This window comes from Electrona antarctica (genome assembly GCF_951216825.1).
Source record: "Electrona antarctica genome assembly, chromosome: 11".
NCBI lineage: Eukaryota > Metazoa > Chordata > Actinopteri > Myctophiformes > Myctophidae > Electrona > Electrona antarctica.
This window is the reverse complement of record NC_136792.1, coordinates 53,291,935-53,311,864: the sequence shown is the minus strand read 5'-3', so window position 1 is coordinate 53,311,864 and position 19,930 is coordinate 53,291,935. Positions and strand designations below refer to the sequence as shown.

Below are 19,930 nucleotides of genomic sequence, written 5' to 3'. Positions count from 1 at the left end.
TTAGAGCTACCTTCAAAATGCCCAGCTAAACGAGATCTACCCACTAAACAAATTGTTATCCCATTGCTGAAAATTGTTTAAAACTAGAAAAAGTGCCCTTCTGGGCACAGGTCTCCACCAGGAGGATAGGAGTGTGTGTGTGATGCTTGGCCTGTTGTAGCACCACCATGAGGCTGATTTGAAAACTGTCAAGTGGCATTTCTTCCAAAGCCTAGTGGGAATATGCATGCACAGTTTCCCCACAATCGGTTGGTTGTTGGTAGTTGTGGCGATTTGTACAAAACGGGTACAAAGCGGGCTACTCCTGAAAAGTTTAGAAGCCAATCGTAGCCAATGAGGGTGGATTATGAGAAATCAAACAAACCAGTCTTGATCACATGACTATGGAGAGCATGTGTACCGATTTGCGTGAAATTTGGATAAAATCTGAAGGAGTAATATTAGAAAATGTGTTTTACATATGTCGGCCTCCTGGTGGCGCTATAAAGAGCAGATGTGAAAAGTTCCAGGCAAAGGTTTTTCCTTGGCCTCTAGGGAGTTGGCATACAAAGTTATCCACAGATCCGTGCAGTTGGAGGTAAAAACACTTTTCGGCCAGTTATAGCGCCACCATGAGGCTGAGTTGAAAATGTTCATGTGGCATTTCTTCCTCTGCCTAGTGGGAATGTGCGTGCACAATTTCACGGAAATCACACAATGTGTTCATGCTTTGCAGCATTTTGTTTGAAACTGAGCACTCCTGCGAACTTTGGAAGCCAATCTTAGCCAATCAGGATGGAGTCTGAGAAATCTGAAAGACCTGTTTCGTTGAATGGCTCTAGCATCCAGGGAGTGTGTGTGCAAAATTTGGCATCGACCGGGTTAACGATGCCGGAGATTAGCTGTTCACAGACGGACGGACGGACGGACGGACACACGGACACACGGACACACGGACACATGGACGGACGGAGTGCAAAACATACTCTCTCCCCATGCCTTCGGCCTGGTGGAGACAAAAATGTACCTTTGGAATAGTGGCACTGAAAATGGAATTGGTTGTTTTTTTAGTATATAACGTTGTAATGCTACTGAGGTTTGTGCACAACACTCTTGAAAACAAAGAAGATATTGCATTGTGGGTTTGAGCTGACAGGCCCATTTTGATGTCAATCAATCAAGTCAAGTCACCTTAATTCAAGTGGCAGATGCCTTTTTTATATTTAAATTATATATTTTTATATAGCTCTGGTCCAAAGCCTAATGCACTTTCTCTCCCCTGCCTCTCATGAAACGCAGACCAGCCCCTCCTCTGTAGTGAAAATGTAAAGAATGTTTTACCTACTCACCAATACAAAGACGGTTTGTGCAAAACAAATCCCTTTCTGGCCAAAAAGTGCATTTTATAGTGCGGTGGGGGGCTCAGAGTGCGTCCACTAAGTAAAGTAGGCTTTCTAATTACACAAACAGCCTTTGTATTGGTGTTGTTCAAAAATAAGTGTTATTTAGGTACTGCAATGGCTATCGTTTTATGTTCAATCAGAGAATCCAGACCTACTGGACCATTCTACCACCATGAATCCCAGGCTGACAAAGGCCCAGCAGAGGGAGCTGTGCTCCCAGCTAGGAAACGTGAACCTGAAGCTCCTCTACAAGGCTTCAGTCCATGGTTACACTGCAGCAGAGTTCCACCAGAGATGTGACAACCAGGGGCCCACTCTGCACGTGGGCTACAATGACTCTGGCTTCGTCTTTGGGGGATACACCAGTATATCTTTTAATCAAAGTGGTGCTTTTGGGAACGATGCCAAGGCTTTTATTTTCACCTTTAACAGGGGAAAGGTTCTCAAATATCAGATCACCAATCCCGCTTATGCTGTGTTTTGTGTTAATGGCCGAGCTGTAGTGCAGTACAACAGTCCTAGTCAAGATTATTACAATTTCAATGCTGCAGAAATGCATGGCAACGACCTGCAGCTGGTTGAATGTGAAGTTTATAAAATAGGAGGTGAGTTCAATTAATACAAAGACAAACATAGCCTACAAGATGTTTCAGTTGTTTGTACTGTCTTTAATGTTGCTCTGAGTCTGACCGTGGAGATGTTTCTAGATGTTTCAGCAGAAAGCAAACTCCTTGAGAAGCCATGGAGGAGGATGGACTGGACTCCTGAGTAAGTATGGATCTGGATTAGTTTATTTACAGGTATACCATATACCACACAACACAATACTGAACTATTGTATAGCTGTCAGGTGGAAAACTTGAATGCCCAAAAGCGTTACTCTTCTAGAAATGTAAAAACAAACAAACAAAAATACCTGTGTTCCACTGGATCCAATGTTGTTATTATTTATTTTCATTGGTTCGATATTTATAAAACAAATTAACCAGAAAGACAGACTTAGACGGACGGCCCCTTGAGATGCATCATAGTTTTTGAGGAGGTCCTTAATCACTTCCACAACAGAAATGTTTCTATTGTGTTTGTTTATGGTTAAATTTGTGTAAACTGAAAGAATGATGAAACATCTATTGAAACCAGACATTTACAGAATTTCTCCACCTACTGTAGTTCTCAAAGTAGAATGACAAAATGTTAACAGTCGTAACGAGTGTCGGGGGCGTGTCGCTGAGCTGACGTTACTCTGTGAGTGTACTGGGCGTACATGAATAGTTGCGGTGGTGTGAGTGGGTGCGTGTGTGTGCAAGGGTGCGATAGCCGATCGCTACACGTTTAACCAGACTTTGTTTATACTACACATACTGTACTACTCATACATTATACTGTATCTGAAACATGCTGAAAAGTTGAATCTGTTGGACTCTGGTCTCCACAGGAATAGGAGAAAGCTGCTGGACCAAATACAGACCTACAAGCCCATCATCCGTTCTCTGACCCAGGTCAAGGTTCTGCTCATTGGACCAGTGGGAGCAGGGAAGTCCAGCCTTTTCAACTCCATCAAGTCCGTCTTCACCAACCAGGCCATGACTGGCAGCTCTGGCATCAGCCTCACCACCCAGGTGACCCTCTGCCCACTGCTACGTAACTCTGACCCACAACCGTAACAAGTGTGAACGTTATTGGTTGACAAAGAGGGCACAGATGAATGCCAGGCAATACAACTTAACAGCCCCGCCAAGCATATGAAATGGTAGTCCCACTGGGATTTCCCATCAGTGTGGGGAGGGAGGAAGTTTGTTGATGCAGTCAACGGTGAAGGTAACTGTTTTCCTTTGTGTTTTGGTTCCTTTGGTTCCTCAGTGAATTCCTCTAAATGCCCTGTTTGATATGTTGAGTTCCTTTAGTAGTGAGTAAAGTATGTGGAGGGTCAATTGTGTTTTGCTTTTGAAGCTATGTGCTTTTTGTAACTTGGGGTGAAAAACAGCTGATAACTTTGACCATTGTACATCCCACAGTTTCGCACCTACCAATTTCAAGCTGGAAAGACGGGCAAACTGCCAATCACCTTGTGTGACACCATGGGATTGGAGGAGACCACGGGGGAGGGGCTTAATGTGGACGACATAAGCAGCATTTTGAGAGGTCACATTAAAGACAGATATCAGGTGAATCTTCTCACATTTCTAACTGAAAATGCTTTTATAGAGTTTTAGTAAAATACTAATTGTGGTTATTGCTTTGTTGAAGAGGATCATCTTATTTCAATCATCATTGACTTGTGTTGCATTAAATCAACATTATTCAGTCAGTCATGAGTGAAATGAATGTGTTTTCTTTACAAGGAGAGTCCAGATCTTAAGAACAGGATCCACTGCGTGGCCTACGTCATCGACGCCAACAAGATCTCCATCATGCCCTCCAAGCTGGAGGGCAAACTGAACGACATTCGAAGCAAGGTCAACCTAACCGGTCAGTTGGTCAAACGCAGCATCACTGTAAGGCCCAATTTATGCAGCGCTGCACGTCTCAAAAATAGCCAAAATCAAGCTTATTATGCGTTTCAACCGTTTCAACACATTGTGAGCTTGTAGATCGGCTATTTTAGGCACTCCATATGTAGTACAAGTAAGACACGCGAACGCGGGAAGCGAACGCAGCTCGTAAATTGCAAAAACAACAATTAGAATAAATTACGTAATTTTTTAAGGTTTTTTTTAAGTTAAGTTTTTTTAAGTTAAGTGTTTTTTTAAGTTAAGTTTTTTTTAAGTTTTTCCTTTTAAAGTTTTTCCTTTTTAAGTTTTTTTTTAAGTTAAGTTTTTTTTTAGTTAAGTTTTTTGTAAGTTTTTCCTTTTAAAGTGTGTGTGTGTGTGTTTTTTTGTGTGTGATACAGCTGCGCCCTCTGGTGGTGGGCGTGTGGTGTTACAGCGTGACAGACAGACAGACACACAGACAGACAGACATGATCTGCTGGGTCTCATAGTAAATGCTCACTGCGTTCGCAATCACTGCGTTCGCAATCACTGCGTTCGCAATAATTCAGGCATATCAATGTCAAGATCTCTCCCAGTGAAGCTTGCTTCCAAAATTAATAGTAATGTTTAACTGTAAGGCGTTGTGGCTCGAAGAAAGTCTCAATGCCACGTGTTGTGTGCTTGTAGATCGGCTATTTTCAGCAAGAAACCAGGCGTAAGTGGTGGAGGGAAGTCAGTCAAGGATCAACAGAACAACATTACATCATGTCAATTACATTTAATCACATACTGTTAGCGTAGTGTCATCACATGTGATGAAATATTTTCATGTGAGTTGTCGACGCGATATTTTATAGAAATAGCATTAATGTCCATTATTGGCACAATTTCTACCTTATTGACACAATATGTTTGTATGATTTGGAGACGAGGCATGAATAGCAATACACTATCTAATAGTGGAACATTTAAGTCCTTGGTTTACAAAACAAAAGTATCACAATTGCACAGCCTGGGGTCCTTTATGTTTTACAGCTGTTGAACATGTTTGTTTGGGTGCTGTTCTCCAGGGCTCCCTCAGTTGGTCCTGTTGACTAAAGTGGATGAAGCCTGTGGCAGAGGACCTGACCAATGTTTATCGCAGCCTCTACATCAAGACCAAGGTGAGTTCTACCAAAGACAAACCATAGGACACCAACACTACCTCACTGAGCTTGAGTGTGTGTCCCCCAAAATAATTTGGGGACGCTCGGTTTGGGAACCACTGAGCCAAGCTAACGTTCATCTGTTGTGCTGTGTTGCTGCAGCTCCAGGAGGCGAGCCAGCGTCTGGGCATTCCTCTGTCCTGTGTGGTTCCTGTGAAGAACTACACCCATCACCTAGAGCTGGACCAGAACTGTGACATCCTGCTCCTCAGCGCCGTCAACCAGATGCTGCGCTTCGCTGATCACTACATTGATGAAGTCAACGACAGATTGAGCAATCTTGAAGTTTAAAAGAACCCGTTCACAGTCAAAAAGAGTCTGAATACATTTGGACTCTCTGTCGAAATATCTATCTATCTAATCTATTATTCATCCCTCCCAATTCTAATACGATACAGGCATTTATAGAAATGATTCAACTCTGGACATTATAGAAATGGATATTACTGTTAGAACGCAGCTCAAAGGAACCAACCTTTCTGCACTAAGCACCAATATTATTTTTGTATTATTATAGTTGATGCAGCAATGGTCACAAATCGTTTGACCTTCAATGCCATGTTTTACAAAGTGAAACGTTATTTAGACTTTAACCTAACTCGTATAAATTGCTTTTAGTTGAGATTATCCAGTGCCTTCTCTTTATTTTGTAATGGTCCCTTGGTTTCGATCTTATTCTAATCTGTTTAATCATAATGTTCCTTTTCTTACCATTATAGTCAGTGGTTTTGGTATGTTGGTACTATCCCTTGGTATAAAGGCACTAGGTTTGGATAATTGGATATTTTATGTTATAACTGCTAGTTCAGTTCAGGTATTCAAGTAAACATGAACATATTGAAAATGTTAATCTATACTTACCATGTACATAGTTGTATGTATACCGTTATGCTTTTTTGGTTTTTATTTCGTTTTTTTTCTTCATAAAAATGTACCAAAGCTTTCTTGGCTTCTGTTAAACAGGATCTTATGCTTGTTCTGAATGATAAATTTGTTCTGCATTGAGAATTAAGAAGCATGTATAAGACAAACCACACAACATTATTCCATGGTTGATCTGTGTTTGCAACACCGTCAGAACCTAAATTGAGGGCAGAGGAGATTGTATCGTCAGATTATACCACATCCACATCAAGCAGAAAGGACTTCTCACATCCAGCCCAACCCTGCCCTCAATTCAGTGGTCTCCTCCGGGTAAGACACTGTAGTAGCCCAGGGGTTCTCAACCCGTGGGTCGCGACCCCTCGGGGGGTCGCCAAATTATTTTAGGGGGTCCCCAAATTATTTTCAAAAAAAAAAGAAAAAAAATATTATTTTTTTTCACGGTTTTTCAAAAATAGCAGACCTACAAGCTCGTAGCGCCACTAGGTGGCGCGCTATGAGCTTGTAGATCTGCTATTTTTCAATAGCTAAATTATAACATAATGCTTAAAACACCAAAAGGGGTTCCCGCCCAAAATGGGTTAAGGTTATTGTAGCAGTCAATTTATATTGGGGGTCGGGAGGGGGCGGGGCGGGGGTCCCGAGATATTGCCAAAGCATTTCCGGGGGTCCCCGGCCAAAAACGTTGAGAACCCCTGTAGTAGCCTATAAAGACACTCACTTCCACAATAGCATGTGGGTTAGTTAGGTTCGTTTTAGGGATTTTAGCTGTTTTTGACGGGGGCATTTGAGCATGGGGCTAAATATGTAATTTTTTTTACAAAATTATATAGCGATTTATTTTTATTATTTACTATAGTCCTACTAGACCCCAAGAAATTACATCTTGCCACAGAAGATCATAGGATCTATTTTCTGGTTGTAAAATGAATTGGTCCAAATCGATACTATAATACCACTATAATTTCTGTATGTAGGAAATTCATTTGGAATGGGAAAACTCCTAGGATCAGCTTCTCCACCCTCTCTCGCCCTAAAACCGCTGGTGGTCTTTCCCTACCTAACTTTAAAATCTATTATTGGGCCTTCCAAATAAGAGCTATCAATACCTGGTTGGACTCCACATCGGATGCTTCTTGGCGAGTATTAGAAAATGCTTTATCCTCTCCAGTCAGGATTCAGGACTTACCTTTCACCTCAATCAAACAAAATGTTGTAGAATCGTGTATGGGACCAATTATTGCCAACACACTGTCCATCTGGCGCTGCATACTGAAACGGTTGTCTATTGATTGTAAGTTTCATTCGCTGTCTCCTATCTGGCACAATAACGCTCTCCTTTCTGGATCTTTACCGTTCTCCTTCCCACAGTGGTCAAAAAAAGGTGTTCATGTTTTAGGCGATATCTTTAACAATCAATGTCTCCGGTCTTTTCAAGACCTGAAAGATGATTATTCTCTTCCAGGCTCCTCGTGGTTTTTCTATCCGCACAGCATTGAGAACATATGGTGTACCCTGGGATGCAGCTTTACCCCAACACCCTTTGGTACAATTAGTCACAACCAAAAGAAAATTAGTAGCCTCAATATTTATGATGAACTTATTTCTGTAACCAAACCACTTTTACTCACCAAAACAAAGGCGGGTTGTGTCATTAGAAAGCCTACTTTCCTTAGTGGACGCACTCTGAGCCCCCCACCACACGTATAAACGGTAGGGCCTACTTTTTGGGCAAAAGGGGATTTTATTTCCACCGGGAAATAAAAAAATATCTACCGATATTGCCCAGAGAATTGCCTCATAGAGAATATTTTTCCTCTCTATAGAGAATATAGAAATCCCTTTCTGGCCAAAAAGTACCGTTTATACGTGTGGTGGGGGGGCTCAGAGTGCTCCCACTATAGGCTTTCTAATGACACAACCCGCCTTTGTTTTGGTGAGTAGCAAAAATCTTTTTATTTACGCTAAAGACGAGAGGCTGGTCTACATGCGTGTTCCGGAAGTTGACAGTAACATAGCTCTAAATGGAGCTATGGACCAGAGCTAGGGTGGGTGTGTTCCGGTACTGTGTGCCTGGCTTCCGGTTGCTGCCTGCACCCGGTACAAAACATTGATTGTGATCTACAAGGCAATCGAGGTTGTGGCACCGCCGTCAGGGCGTTAAAGATTCCCTCGTTCAGTGTAAAATGGCACCCGGAGGCGACCATGTAGGCAGAGTAATTTGCTTGTGACTGGGGTGTGATAGTTTGAATGCAGTAAAATGAGGCGACAAAGAATTTAGGCAAAGGATATCATTGGAGGAAGACAGGCTTTTATCGCCTATAACAGGGGTGGGCAACTGGCGGCCCGGGGGCCACATGCGGCCCCCACCTTCACTTAATGTGGCCCTCAGGTTAATGTCAGAATACTGATATAATATTGGTTTCAGCTGTTACAATTCCACAACATGCGAACATGACACCGCTTTAATTACTTCAGTCTAAATTAGTAGCTCATTGCGCGACACAAGTATAATTAAAGGCATTTGAAATTACATAAAAATGTTAATTTTCAGGATTCCAATTCAAAAATAGCAAAAATTCAAGATTTCAATTCGAATATAGCAAAAATAGCCGATCTACAAGCTCAAAACGCGTCGCGCTTTGAGCTTGTAGATCGGCTATTTTTGCTACGACAGTAATATATGGCCCTAGGGAGTGAGTGTGGAAATATAGTGGCCCTCTCCATCGTCAAAGTTGCCCACCCCTGGCCTATAATAACATGCCCGAAATGGGGACGTTTGAAATGTTGAGGTCTCCCGCATGGGGAACAATCTTTCCATGACCAACCATTGACAATGACTGTGAACTGCTATTTTTGAAAAATCATGAAAATGTAGTGCAAATCCTCAAATATATATATATTCTTTCAGAGCAAACGTTTTTAACTCAAAACTCTGCTTCTAGGGGGGTCCCTGGAACAACATATTCTCAGATGGGGGTCGGTGACCGAATACATATAATTCTGGGGGTCCTTGACATGAAATATTGAGCACCACTGCTATAGAAACAGGTTCTTCAGAAAATTCGTCATAATTTTTTTATTTCGACGTCAGGTCTAAATGGGTTAACCTCGTAGTGAATGATGACCCCTCTGACTACTATTTATGGAATTCATCCCCCAAATAGGGCTGTCAAAGGATTTGTTTTAGCGAATCTGATTGGCCAGGTAGTCGACATTTCTCCCAATAAATCATGACACTGTGTATATCCTTTTTTTCATTTTTATTCTTCAAACTATTTGTTATGACAAATTAAGCCAATCTCAGGTGTGTGTGTGTGTGTGTGTGTGTGTGTGTGTGTGTGTGTGTGTGTGTGTGTGTGTGTGTGTGTGTGTGTGTGTGTGTGCGCGCGCGCGCGCGCGCGCGTGCCCGCATGCGTGCATGCATGTACGTGCATACGTGTGTGTGTGTGTGTGGGGGGGGGGGGGTCATAAAGGTACAGTAAAAGGGGATTAGTGAACAAGAGATAAGGTAAGCAGACAGATCATTAAAGTCACTGTTATTGTCACAGCATGAAGCAACTGACAGGAGACAGGATGGACAGGAGCTCCTCAGGGGGAGAAACGCAGACAATAGATTAAAGCTCAGTACAGCACAGTAGAGATATGATTAAGGACTTGTTTTTGTTTTTTTAAACATACGGTACTTTTACATCTGAGTGGAAACAATGACCACCCAGGCAATATTCAGATAAGAATCACTAATTCTAAAACTAGAAAATATTACATATAGCTCATATATCATTGAGCTTGTTTTACAGAGCAGAGGTCTAATACCTTCTACAGATGGGATTGAGGAAGGAGGCCTTTTGTTGCAATGTCTCTTGCCGTCGGCCCACCAGGGAAACGGTTCGTTTCTGTCTTCTCGGTGTGCTCATCGCCCTCTACATGTTGGCAGGCGCTGCCACCTTCTCCTTCTTGGAGCGTGCAGCGGAGCTACAGGCCTGCCAGCTCTGGGATCAGAGGCTAAAGGACTTCAGCCATGAGCACAACGTCACCGCCGATGACCTGAGCTCTCTGCTGCGCCACTATGAGGAGGCCAACCGCGCAGGCATCCGGGCGGAGCAACGCAGGGCACTGTGGGACTTCCCAGGAGCCTTCTACTTTGTGGGAACAGTGGTCTCCACCATTGGTGAGTGATCACACACGTTTTTAAGTGTCTGTGACTCATAATCTCAAAGAAAAAGGAGAGAGGGAGAGATGGAGAGAGAGAGAGGGCGGAGGGTGTTTTAATTTGGAAAACAGCAGAGGTCATCGAGTGTGTAGTTCTGTTTTACATCTGAAACATCTGCAAGTGATGAAACCAATCTTGAAAAACAGAAACGATCAAAACACGTTAGGCAATCACATTTACTGCCCCTCTATTCTTATACAATTCTGTCTCTCTGTCACCGTGGAAACGGAGAGAGCAAGTGCATCAAACATGGATCAATTTCCTTGTTACAACAAGTTGCATATTTACAGAGGGCGCTCACTTTATGGTGTATGTTATGTTAACATAATTATAAAGTGAGATAATGAGGACCTAGAGTAGACCAATTACCTTGAGGCTGAGAATTCTGCGGCTCTCTACAGCCCCCAATAACAGCGCTAATCGCAATTATTTTGGCCACAACACTCATGCCGTGAAATCTTCACATCGTCCCATCCCTGCTTCAAATCCCTCTGCATACACCCCAACACCTCTCTGTTTATTCCCTTAAAGGTATATTCAGTGATTTCACTTAATTCAAATATCACTTATTTTTTCTTATTTTTTGGATAATCCTCCCTACTATAAAGTGTGCTGACCATATAAGGAGTTCCTCCCTGTCCCCAGTGAGCCCCTGGGGTCAAAAAACCCTAGTTTCGGTTTGGGCTTTGGGTGGCAAAGCCTTCATCCAATCAGGATGAGAGGGGCCTTCCTCCAATCATGATCAAGTGGGGCGGGCATTGGTGCACGTGCTGTTTGTCTGTTGTACTTCCCCCACTGTAGAGCGTGTGCATGTGCACATCTTGTTACCGGGTGGACCGGGTTTTTTTCCAAATCACCCAAATCACTGAATGCTCCTTTAATTGGCATTTTGCGCAGTTATGATTGAATAATTTTATGGAAAACAAACCTTTTAATATATTTCAATGAAATTGTCTTGAAATATATAAAAGCCTTGACAGACAAAGCCGTCTTTTCCTGACTAAGATTATATCGCGAGGTCCGATCAGTGGTGTTAAAACTCACAGTTTCTGAAAAAAATCAATGTATAAACCTGTTTCAGCTGCAGGTCGCCTCAAGGCTTTATAACCTGACATCTCTCTGATAGGTTTCGGAATGACAGCACCGTCCACCACCGTGGGAAAAGTACTGCTCGTTTTCTACGGCTTACTGGGGTGCTCGGCGACGTTGCTCTTCTTCAATCTCTTCCTGGAGCGAGTCATTACTCTGCTGGGCCTTCTCATGCGCTGGTGCCATGCAAGGAGGACACACCGTGCTCGGCTCCGGACAGGCGGTCAGACTCAACTTCCAGTCCTTGGAGGAACCAAGGACTGGAAGCCCCCCATGCATCACGTCACCCTCATTCTCCTCGCTCTGGTCCTGGTGGTGGCGTGCGGGGCCGCCGCCCTCTACTCGTCAATGGAGGGGTGGAGTTACACGGAATCGTTATATTACTGCTTCGTGGCCTTCAGCACAGTGGGCTTCGGGGACTTTGTGAGTGGCCAGAGACATCGCCACGAGGATAGCACAGGGTACCAGGTGGCCAACTGTCTGCTGATGCTCCTGGGAGTCTGTTGTACCTACTCCCTCTTTAATGCCATCTCTGTCATCGTCAAGCAGGGCTTGGACTGGATACTGAGGGCATTGGTCGTCTGTAGAGGCGTCTGCCATAAGAGGCCCCAACACAAATACATTTTTTATGACTCTGACTCGTCCATTTGTATTTGTGAAGATATTGCCATGGATGCACAACAGACGCAAACAGATGAAACAGTCACTGCTTTGGGCCAGAATCTGTTTAGGTCCTCTTCTTTGTCAAATGCTACTGGTACATGTCTATGTGATGAAGCCAAAGTGGAAACAGTGTACCATGTGGTCGTGGACATGGGAGTCACAGACAACCAAGTACAAGGACACTATCCTTCTCACGAACATGCAGTCCATGCTGGACCTCTGCCTGTACAGCATGACTAATTTTTGTTATTGTTATTATTATTATTATAGGATTATAGGAAACGATTTTGCAACACTTTACAAACAAAGGAAAGGATATGACTGGAGCAAGATGGGCAAGTTCACAAGGTATGTTAATAATATATACCGTTTAGGGATGCACCGAAAGGGAAATTCTGAATACCGAATATAGGAAACAGTTGGCCGAAAACCGAATATCTGAATATGATTAATATTATATATCTTTTTTCCTACCATTGCTGTCATGGCCGTACCTGATTTATGGCAAAATAAATGGTTATGGCAAAACTTAACTTAAATAATAATCACTATTATGGGTCCATAAAACATTTATTTATTTATAATTTATGATATATTTATTGGGGCTGAAGCCGAATAGGCCGAAAATGCTTTTTTAGCCATTTTCTGCCGAATATTTTCTGCGGCCGAATATTCGGTGCATCAGCAAGTTTGGTTTTTCCACAATCTGTTAACGCTGCTACTGTGCGGACACTGCCAGGTAAGCGGTACTGATGTATAGACTATATCAATTGTTAATTTAGGAATCGATCCCGATTGGAGCCACTAGAGGGAACAAATCCTAAGTACTGGAAATTAGAATTACAGGTACTGAAGCACAAATACCTCAAAATTGTACTTAAAGGGGAAATCCACCCATTTTCAACATGTTACTATGTCTATTAATATACCTTAGCTGTTGTGTGGAAATAATAATAAAAAAGTCCCCCCATTCTGTGTTTCCTAGAACTGGAGGCCTGGGAAAAAAATCATTAACATGGTGAATCATATCTTGATTTCACCATGATTTTTTTCAGACCTACAGTTCTAGGAAACACAGAATGGGGGACTTTTTTTTATTATTTCAACACAACAGCTCTAAGGTATATTAACCCATTTAGGCCTGACATCGAAATTTAGAAAATGTCTTCTAAATTCTGACCCCAAAGATTATATGTAATCGGCCGCCGACCCCCATCTGAAAATATGTAGTTCCAGGAACCCCTCAGAAGCAAAGATTTGAGTTAAAAACGTTCGCTCTGAAAGAATATATTCAAAGATTTGTGCTGCATTTTCACAATTCTTCAAAAATAGCAGACCTACAACCTCGTAGCGCGGCACTATGAGCTTGTAGATCTGCTATTTTTCAATAGCTAAAGTATAACATAATGCTTAAAACACCAAAAGGGGTTCCCGCCCAAAATGGTTTAATGACATAGTAAAATGTTGAAAATGAGTGGAATGCCCCTTTAAGTATAAATGCACTTTGTTACTTTACAGTTTACACCACTGGTATCATGCACCTTATTTCAAACTGCCATGTTGATATCGGATGTTTTTCTGTTTCTCCATCTCTTTCGACCTTAGTTGAAACTGCCATGATGGAGCTTGTACAACAAAGGATTTTACCTACTTCTTTACACATAAAAAAAGCGATGTGATGTGATGTGACAATAAAGTTGAGTTGAGTTGTTGATCTCATTCAGGGATCTCTCTCTCTGTGTGTGTGTGTGTGTGTGTGTGTGTGTGTGTGTGTGTGTGTGTGTGTGTGTGTGTGTGTGTGTGTGTGTGTGTGTGTGTGTGTGTGTGTGCGCGCGTGCGTGCGTGCGTGCGTGCGATAAGCACAGCACTCCAGCAGAGGGAAACATTGTATACCTTGCAATTTGAACTGGAATGGTCAGACATTACATTATAGCCCAGTCATATTTTAATAGAATGGTCAGACATTACATTATAGCCCAGTCATATTTTAATAACTATTTTATTTGAACTGGAATGGTCAGACATTAAATTATAGCCCAGTCATATTTTAATAACTATTTTATTTGAAATTTCACTAGAGGACAAGCCCCTTGAGTTGCAGAAACTTATATTAATTATTATGAATTATTATTATTGTTATTTGTAAATTGTGCATTTATATAGAGCCTTTATCCAAGGCGCTTTACATAGATTGTGCATTACATTCACCCACACACACATTCATACACCGATGGCGGCAGAAACCATGCAAGGCACCAACCAGCACATCAGGAGCAAATGGAAACAAGCCATAGGCATTCTTGGGTCTATATAATCCTCTTAGCAGACCTTGTATTGAACTGTACTTTCCTGTGCTCTTTTTGCAAACTGCTAATAATTAAGTATTCAATAAATCAATCAAGCAATTAGGGGTTCAGTGTCAGTGGCCTTGTGGTTAGAGTGTCCGCCCTGAAACTGGGAGGTCGGGGTTCGATCCCCGGCCGGGTCATACCAAAGACTGTAAAAATTGGACCCAATGCCTCCCTGCTTGGCACTCAGCATCAAAGGGTTGGATTGGGGGTCAAATCTACTAATCAAATGATTCCCGAGCGCGGCGCACGCTGCAGCTCACCGCTCCTTGGCTGTGGCTCAACCGCTCCAAGAGATGGGTCAAATGCGGAGAACAAATTTCACTGCGGTAACGTGTGTGACAAATCGTATGACTTTGACTTTTGACTTTGTGTCTTGCTCAAGGACACTTCGACACTAACTCTGGGGGAGCCCGGGTTCAAACTGGAAACCTTGCGGTTACCAACCAGCCACTCTACCCTTGAGCCACTGCCGCCGCCCCCATTTGTAACTCCAAGTGTACAAATGGAACCAAATGGACCTGTGAACGGTTCCCCTTTCAGTGCACTCTCTCAGAGTTATGGGGTGCTGCATGAAATGATGCATCTCAAGGGGCTTATCCTCCAAATTCATTTCAAAGACTGTGAGTGTACCTACCTGATGCATACCAAACTGGGGGTCCTTGAAACAGTGTTGTTTTTGGCAGCACATTTCTATTTTAGTTTTAGTCATAGTCTCTTGAAACGTTTTCATTTAGTTTTTGTCACATTTTAGTCACCTGGAATGTTTTAGTGTCTAGTTTATAAATATAAATATTTAAATATAAGATTTTTGTCGACTAAATCTACAGTTGATTTAGTCGACTAAAATGTATTTTTGGTGGGTCATAATGGCTGATTTTACACTTGCTGAACATAGCCGATCTACAACTCACAACGGGTCACGCTGCGACACGTTGTGCGCTTGTAGATCTGCTATTTTCAGCATGCAACCAAGTGTAAAATGACTTATACTGGATCTCTTGTCCACTAGTCCCTTCCTAACATTTTAGTCGACGAAAACAACACTGCCTTGAAATTTAAATGTTTGAGAAGCACTAACCTCAGAGTCCCCCGTATTGATACGCAGTAGGCCTCATACGAAGGACCCCGGTGGAAACAAGCCATAGGCATTCTTGGGTCTATATAATCCTCTTAGCAGACCTTGTATTGAACTGTACTTTCCTGTGCTCTCTTTTTGCAAACTGCTAATAATGAAGTATTCAATCAATCAATCAATCAACCGTCACATTCATTATAGTGTATCTGATCCCATATACCGTCTGTATATATTTTACCGCTTTCTCCTTTCTATTCTATCACGTACTCTTCAACCTTTCTCTTCATCACTTAATTTTCATCTTCATGTTCTCTTCTTCATTTGGTCTTCATCTTTTCCTCTTCGTCTCCGGCTTCTCCTCTATAGACAAACATTGGGACTGGGCGCACGGGTGACTGTTTCATGTAATCAATTCCCAACAGATCTCCAAACCTGTTGTTCTGGGTAGCGCTGGTTTCAGTTCATTCAACCTCCTCTTGTGAGTTGGCTAGTGAGATGCACCCTAGGATTGATTGATTGATTGACAGTTTGCAGAATTACAGTACATTTCAAGCACAAACTCAATACAAAGGCTGTTAACTGTGAGTGGACGACCCAATTAAGCATTACACTTGTTTACAACAGGGTCCACCATGTTCAATTCATCAAAACATTTAGAGACGTACAAATAGACACTTCTATATAGACAAAGAACAGTACAGGAATTCATCATAATGGAGGTAAAAAGGGAAAAGAAACATATACAGTGAGGGAAAAAAGGGGGGGCGGTGGGGGGGGATTCAGATTTTACGGGGGCCAGTTTCGAATTGCAGCCATCCGTAGGTGCCCTTTGAGAGCGGTTTTGAAGGAGTCAAGGGATTCACATGTCTTAATGACTGTTGGTAGGGCGTTCCACATTTTGGTGGCATAGGAGCGAAAAGAATTTAGTCCCTTGTTTGTGCCGAATCTGGGTTGAACATGATTCGTTGCACTCCCTCTGGTGTTGTGGGTGTGGACTTCGTTAACATTAAGGAAGTATCTACACAGGTACATGGGTATCTTGGTGGAGTATCGAATCTTGTGGACCAGACCCATTGCAAGATGCTGTACTCTGTCGCCGACCCTAAGCCATGCCAGTCTGTCAAAGTGGGCAGGGGTGAGGTGGGTTCGGGGGGTGAGGCCAAGTAGGAGCCTGACCAGTTTGTTTTGGGAGGTCTGGAGCCTAGTTTTAAGGGCCTTTGAGGTGCTGTGGTACCAGGAGGTGCATGCATAGTCAAAGAAGCCTTGTACAAGGGCTCCTGTTAAGGTCTTCAAGGTGTTTTTGTCGACCAGTGAGGAGATCCTGTAAAGGAATCTTGTTCTTTGGTTGACTTTTTTGATTACGTTGGTGGCCATTTTATCACCGGAAAGATTAGCCTCCAGGATGGAACCTAGGTAGGTAATTTCATCTTTACGTGTGATAACATTGTCACCCACACAAGAAGCCATTTGCCTTGCTGAGATTACTATTAGATCCAAAGAGAATGGATTCAGTTTTTCCCAGGTGTAAAGATAGTTTGTTATCAGCGAGCCAGGTGCAGATTCTACCGAGTTCAGAGCTGAGGGCATTTTCAACCTGCAGTTTGTCCCTGTCCGAGACCAGCAGTGCCGAGTCATCTGCGAACAGGAACAAGTTGCAGTCACAAGCTGAAGTCATGTCGTTAACATATATTAGGAACAGTAGAGGCCCTAGTATGCTTCCTTGTGGAACGCCACAGCTCACTGGGAGGGGGGGGGACAGTGTTCCGTTCACTTCCACCATCTGTGCTCTCCCCTCCAGGTAGGATTGCATCCAGCTCACTGATGTGCTATCGAAACCAATTGCTTTTAGCTTGTTAACCAGTATGGAGTGGTTCACTGTGTCAAAAGCCTTTTGGAGGTCCAGCATGACCATGCCGCAGTATTTGCCAGCGTCCACCTCTTGTTTGATGTGGTCGCTCAAATAGAGAAGGCATGTGTCAGTGGAGTGGGATGTTCTGAAGCCAGATTGGAACTCGTACAATAATTTATTAGTGGCAAGATACTTTTCAACCTGTTCATAGACTATTTTTTCCATCACTTTCGAGATGGAGCTTAGAATAGAAATAGGGCGGTAGTTGCCGGGGTCTAATTTACTCCCTTTCTTGTGCAGGGGGGTTACTTTGGCCAGTTTGAAATCTAGGGGGACCTGTCCCTGTTTGATGGAGAGGTTTACTATGTGGGTGATGATTGGAGCTATAGAGATGGCTGAGTCTCTGAGAAATTTGGAGGGAATATTGTCATGGCCAGTGGCCTTGTGGGGTTGGAGGGCACTCAGTTTCTTAAGTACCTCATCAGTTGTTACCATAACTAATTTAAAATCGTCTTTACAAACACCTAGGTTTCTGTAGAAGGTTTTAATGTGCTCTACACCAAAGAGCCCAGAGTGGGAGGGCAGATTGTTAACCAGCGTTGTTGATATGTTTGTAAAGAAGATGTTCAAGTAGTTGGCCACATCAAGCTTGTCAGTGATGAGAGTGTTGTTCGCTTTAATGTTTATGTTTGAAAACCTGGTTTTCAGTTTCTGACTATAGCCTAATTGGTTGTTGAGTAGCTTCCAGAGCTCTCGAGGATTGTTTTTGTTTTCCTCCGCTTTATTATTAATGAAGTTACTTTTGGCGGATTTGATCATGGCAGTAACAGGAGACATTTATACTTCAAAGCCCAACAGTATTGCGCACAGAGAACAGCTGATATACAAGCTCACATCGCATCGCAGATGCGACTGTTGTGAGCGTAGAGGTCTGCGTGCGCGACACCATCGCGGGACGAAGCATAAATTATACTTGATTGACTGCAGGTGCGCGTGCAGCCGTGCACAAACAGGCTCTGCTGCCGTGTTGTTCATAAGCGCACCTCCCGTTCTTATGACAGCGACTGGAGGTGTGGTTTTGAGGACAACTGTTTTGAATTGCCATTATTGTTCAAACACAACAGAAACCAAGGATTATATATTTCAAGGGCGAGAGATCACAATAAAAATCCTAATCATTCTTCCTCCACACTGGGAGAAAAACAGCATCTGAAAGTTTGATGGGGAATTTTTTACACGTGAGTGCAGTTAGAACTTTTCCATTGCATTTTATGAGTGGTGTTCTTCTGCTGCCTTTATGCGCGCGCATGCCGTTTCTTATCAGTGTGACGTCGTCTGATAAGGCGTCTATAGTCTTCCTCTTTGTCTTCATCTATGGAGTGAGTTTGTAACCAAAAAGGAGGACAGGTGAATACCCCACCACATACCCCACCCCCAGCACTGCTGAAGTAGCCTACCCTTGAGCAAGGCACCGAACCCGCATGCAGCTGCTCCAGTGGAGCTGCTCACTGCCCAACATTATAAGACTGTGGTTGTACAGTACACTGTTGACTGTACAGGTTTTAATGTGGGTGAGTGTGTGCAGCCGAAGGCATTCCTGAAAAACAGAATTTGTTCTCCTCTGCTGGGTAAATAAAGAAATCAATGTTCTCCTGTTCCTCCTCATCTTATATGTTTTCTTCATCTCCCTCTTCTCCCATTTCATCTGCATTATCCCCTTCTGTTAATTAATATGGAAATTAGCACAAGGATAAATGAATCAAGACATTATATTATATATTTTTTTTCTTCTTCATTAAAACACTTAATTGTAAAAGCATCTATCTTTTAATTTGTTTGCTGCAATTCGAAACTGGCCCCCGCAAAATCTGAATCCCCACCCACCCCTTTTCCCCCTCACTGTAACTGTATATGGCCCTATTCAAAACAAGTGTAATGCTTTATGGTGTCGTCTTGCTCAAGGACAGTGATAGTTTTCATTATATAGATATTCCACTGTTACGTTCTTAGCTTACGCATGTTTCATGATAACTACTGGAAACGGTGTACAGTCTCGCGATACTTGGCACGTTCAGAAACGTACTTTTTGCTCTTTATATACCTCTATAAAATTACACAGTGTACACATCGAAAAGCAACACAGCAGACAATAATGTGTTATATGTCTTCTGTTATTTGCCAGAAGCGATTACTTTACAAAAGATCTCAGTCATTCAGAAATAGTGTTTGTTCATGAGCCCCCTTTCAGTGTTAGTGGTGATAGCGTGACGTCACTCCATAGACGCTACATGTTAACAGAGGTAATTTAAGAAGTCTACAGCTTTTGTTTTCTCAAGGTAAGGTTTGTTCTATCTGTTCGAGCTGATTTACCATCTTGTTTGCTTCATAATAATATTGGTCTGTCACATTTTTACATTAGAAAATGTACTTAGATTCTCCAGAGAAAAAATCGTGTAAATGCTAATGTTAAATGACACCACTATTTACCGGAAGTGGGCGTGGAAAGCGGGCTGTGACATAGGCCTATTCCAAATCGGCTATTTTCACTGTTTGTGAGGACGCACACGCGGCCGTTCGTTATTACGCGGCGTACCCGCGGTGAGAATTGTTATTTTGAGGGTCGGTTTGGCACTATTGGGCACATTTTGTTGCCCCCTTCGGCGTGTTGCCCTACTCACAGTGCGTATTGCGTGTATAGGTAGAGACGGCACTGCGTGATAGCGAAAATGACATTTCATATACCTTGAGCG

At 42.7% G+C, this 19,930-nt stretch overlaps 1 protein-coding gene and 1 pseudogene across 2 annotated transcripts; both read left to right on the top strand.

Moving 5' to 3' along the window:
• The first annotated feature begins 1,554 nt into the window (after positions 1-1,554).
• On the top strand, positions 1,555-5,349 carry LOC306932959 (interferon-induced protein 44-like; annotated as a pseudogene). Its single transcript has 8 exons — positions 1,555-1,747; positions 1,886-1,987; positions 2,090-2,150; positions 2,818-3,001; positions 3,398-3,547; positions 3,725-3,851; positions 4,924-5,016; positions 5,161-5,349. The product of its transcript is annotated as an interferon-induced protein 44-like (transcript).
• A 4,423-nt stretch (positions 5,350-9,772) lies between these two features.
• On the top strand, positions 9,773-19,898 carry LOC306932958 (potassium channel subfamily K member 13; the record flags this gene model as incomplete). The annotated part of the gene is made up of 3 exons (XM_079514930.1): positions 9,773-10,111; positions 11,280-11,825; positions 19,879-19,898. The coding sequence occupies exons 1-3, from the start codon at positions 9,868-9,870 to the stop codon at positions 19,896-19,898; spliced, it is 810 nt and encodes a 269-aa protein (XP_079371056.1). The 5' UTR covers positions 9,773-9,867.
• Between the last annotated feature and the right edge of the window lie 32 nt (positions 19,899-19,930).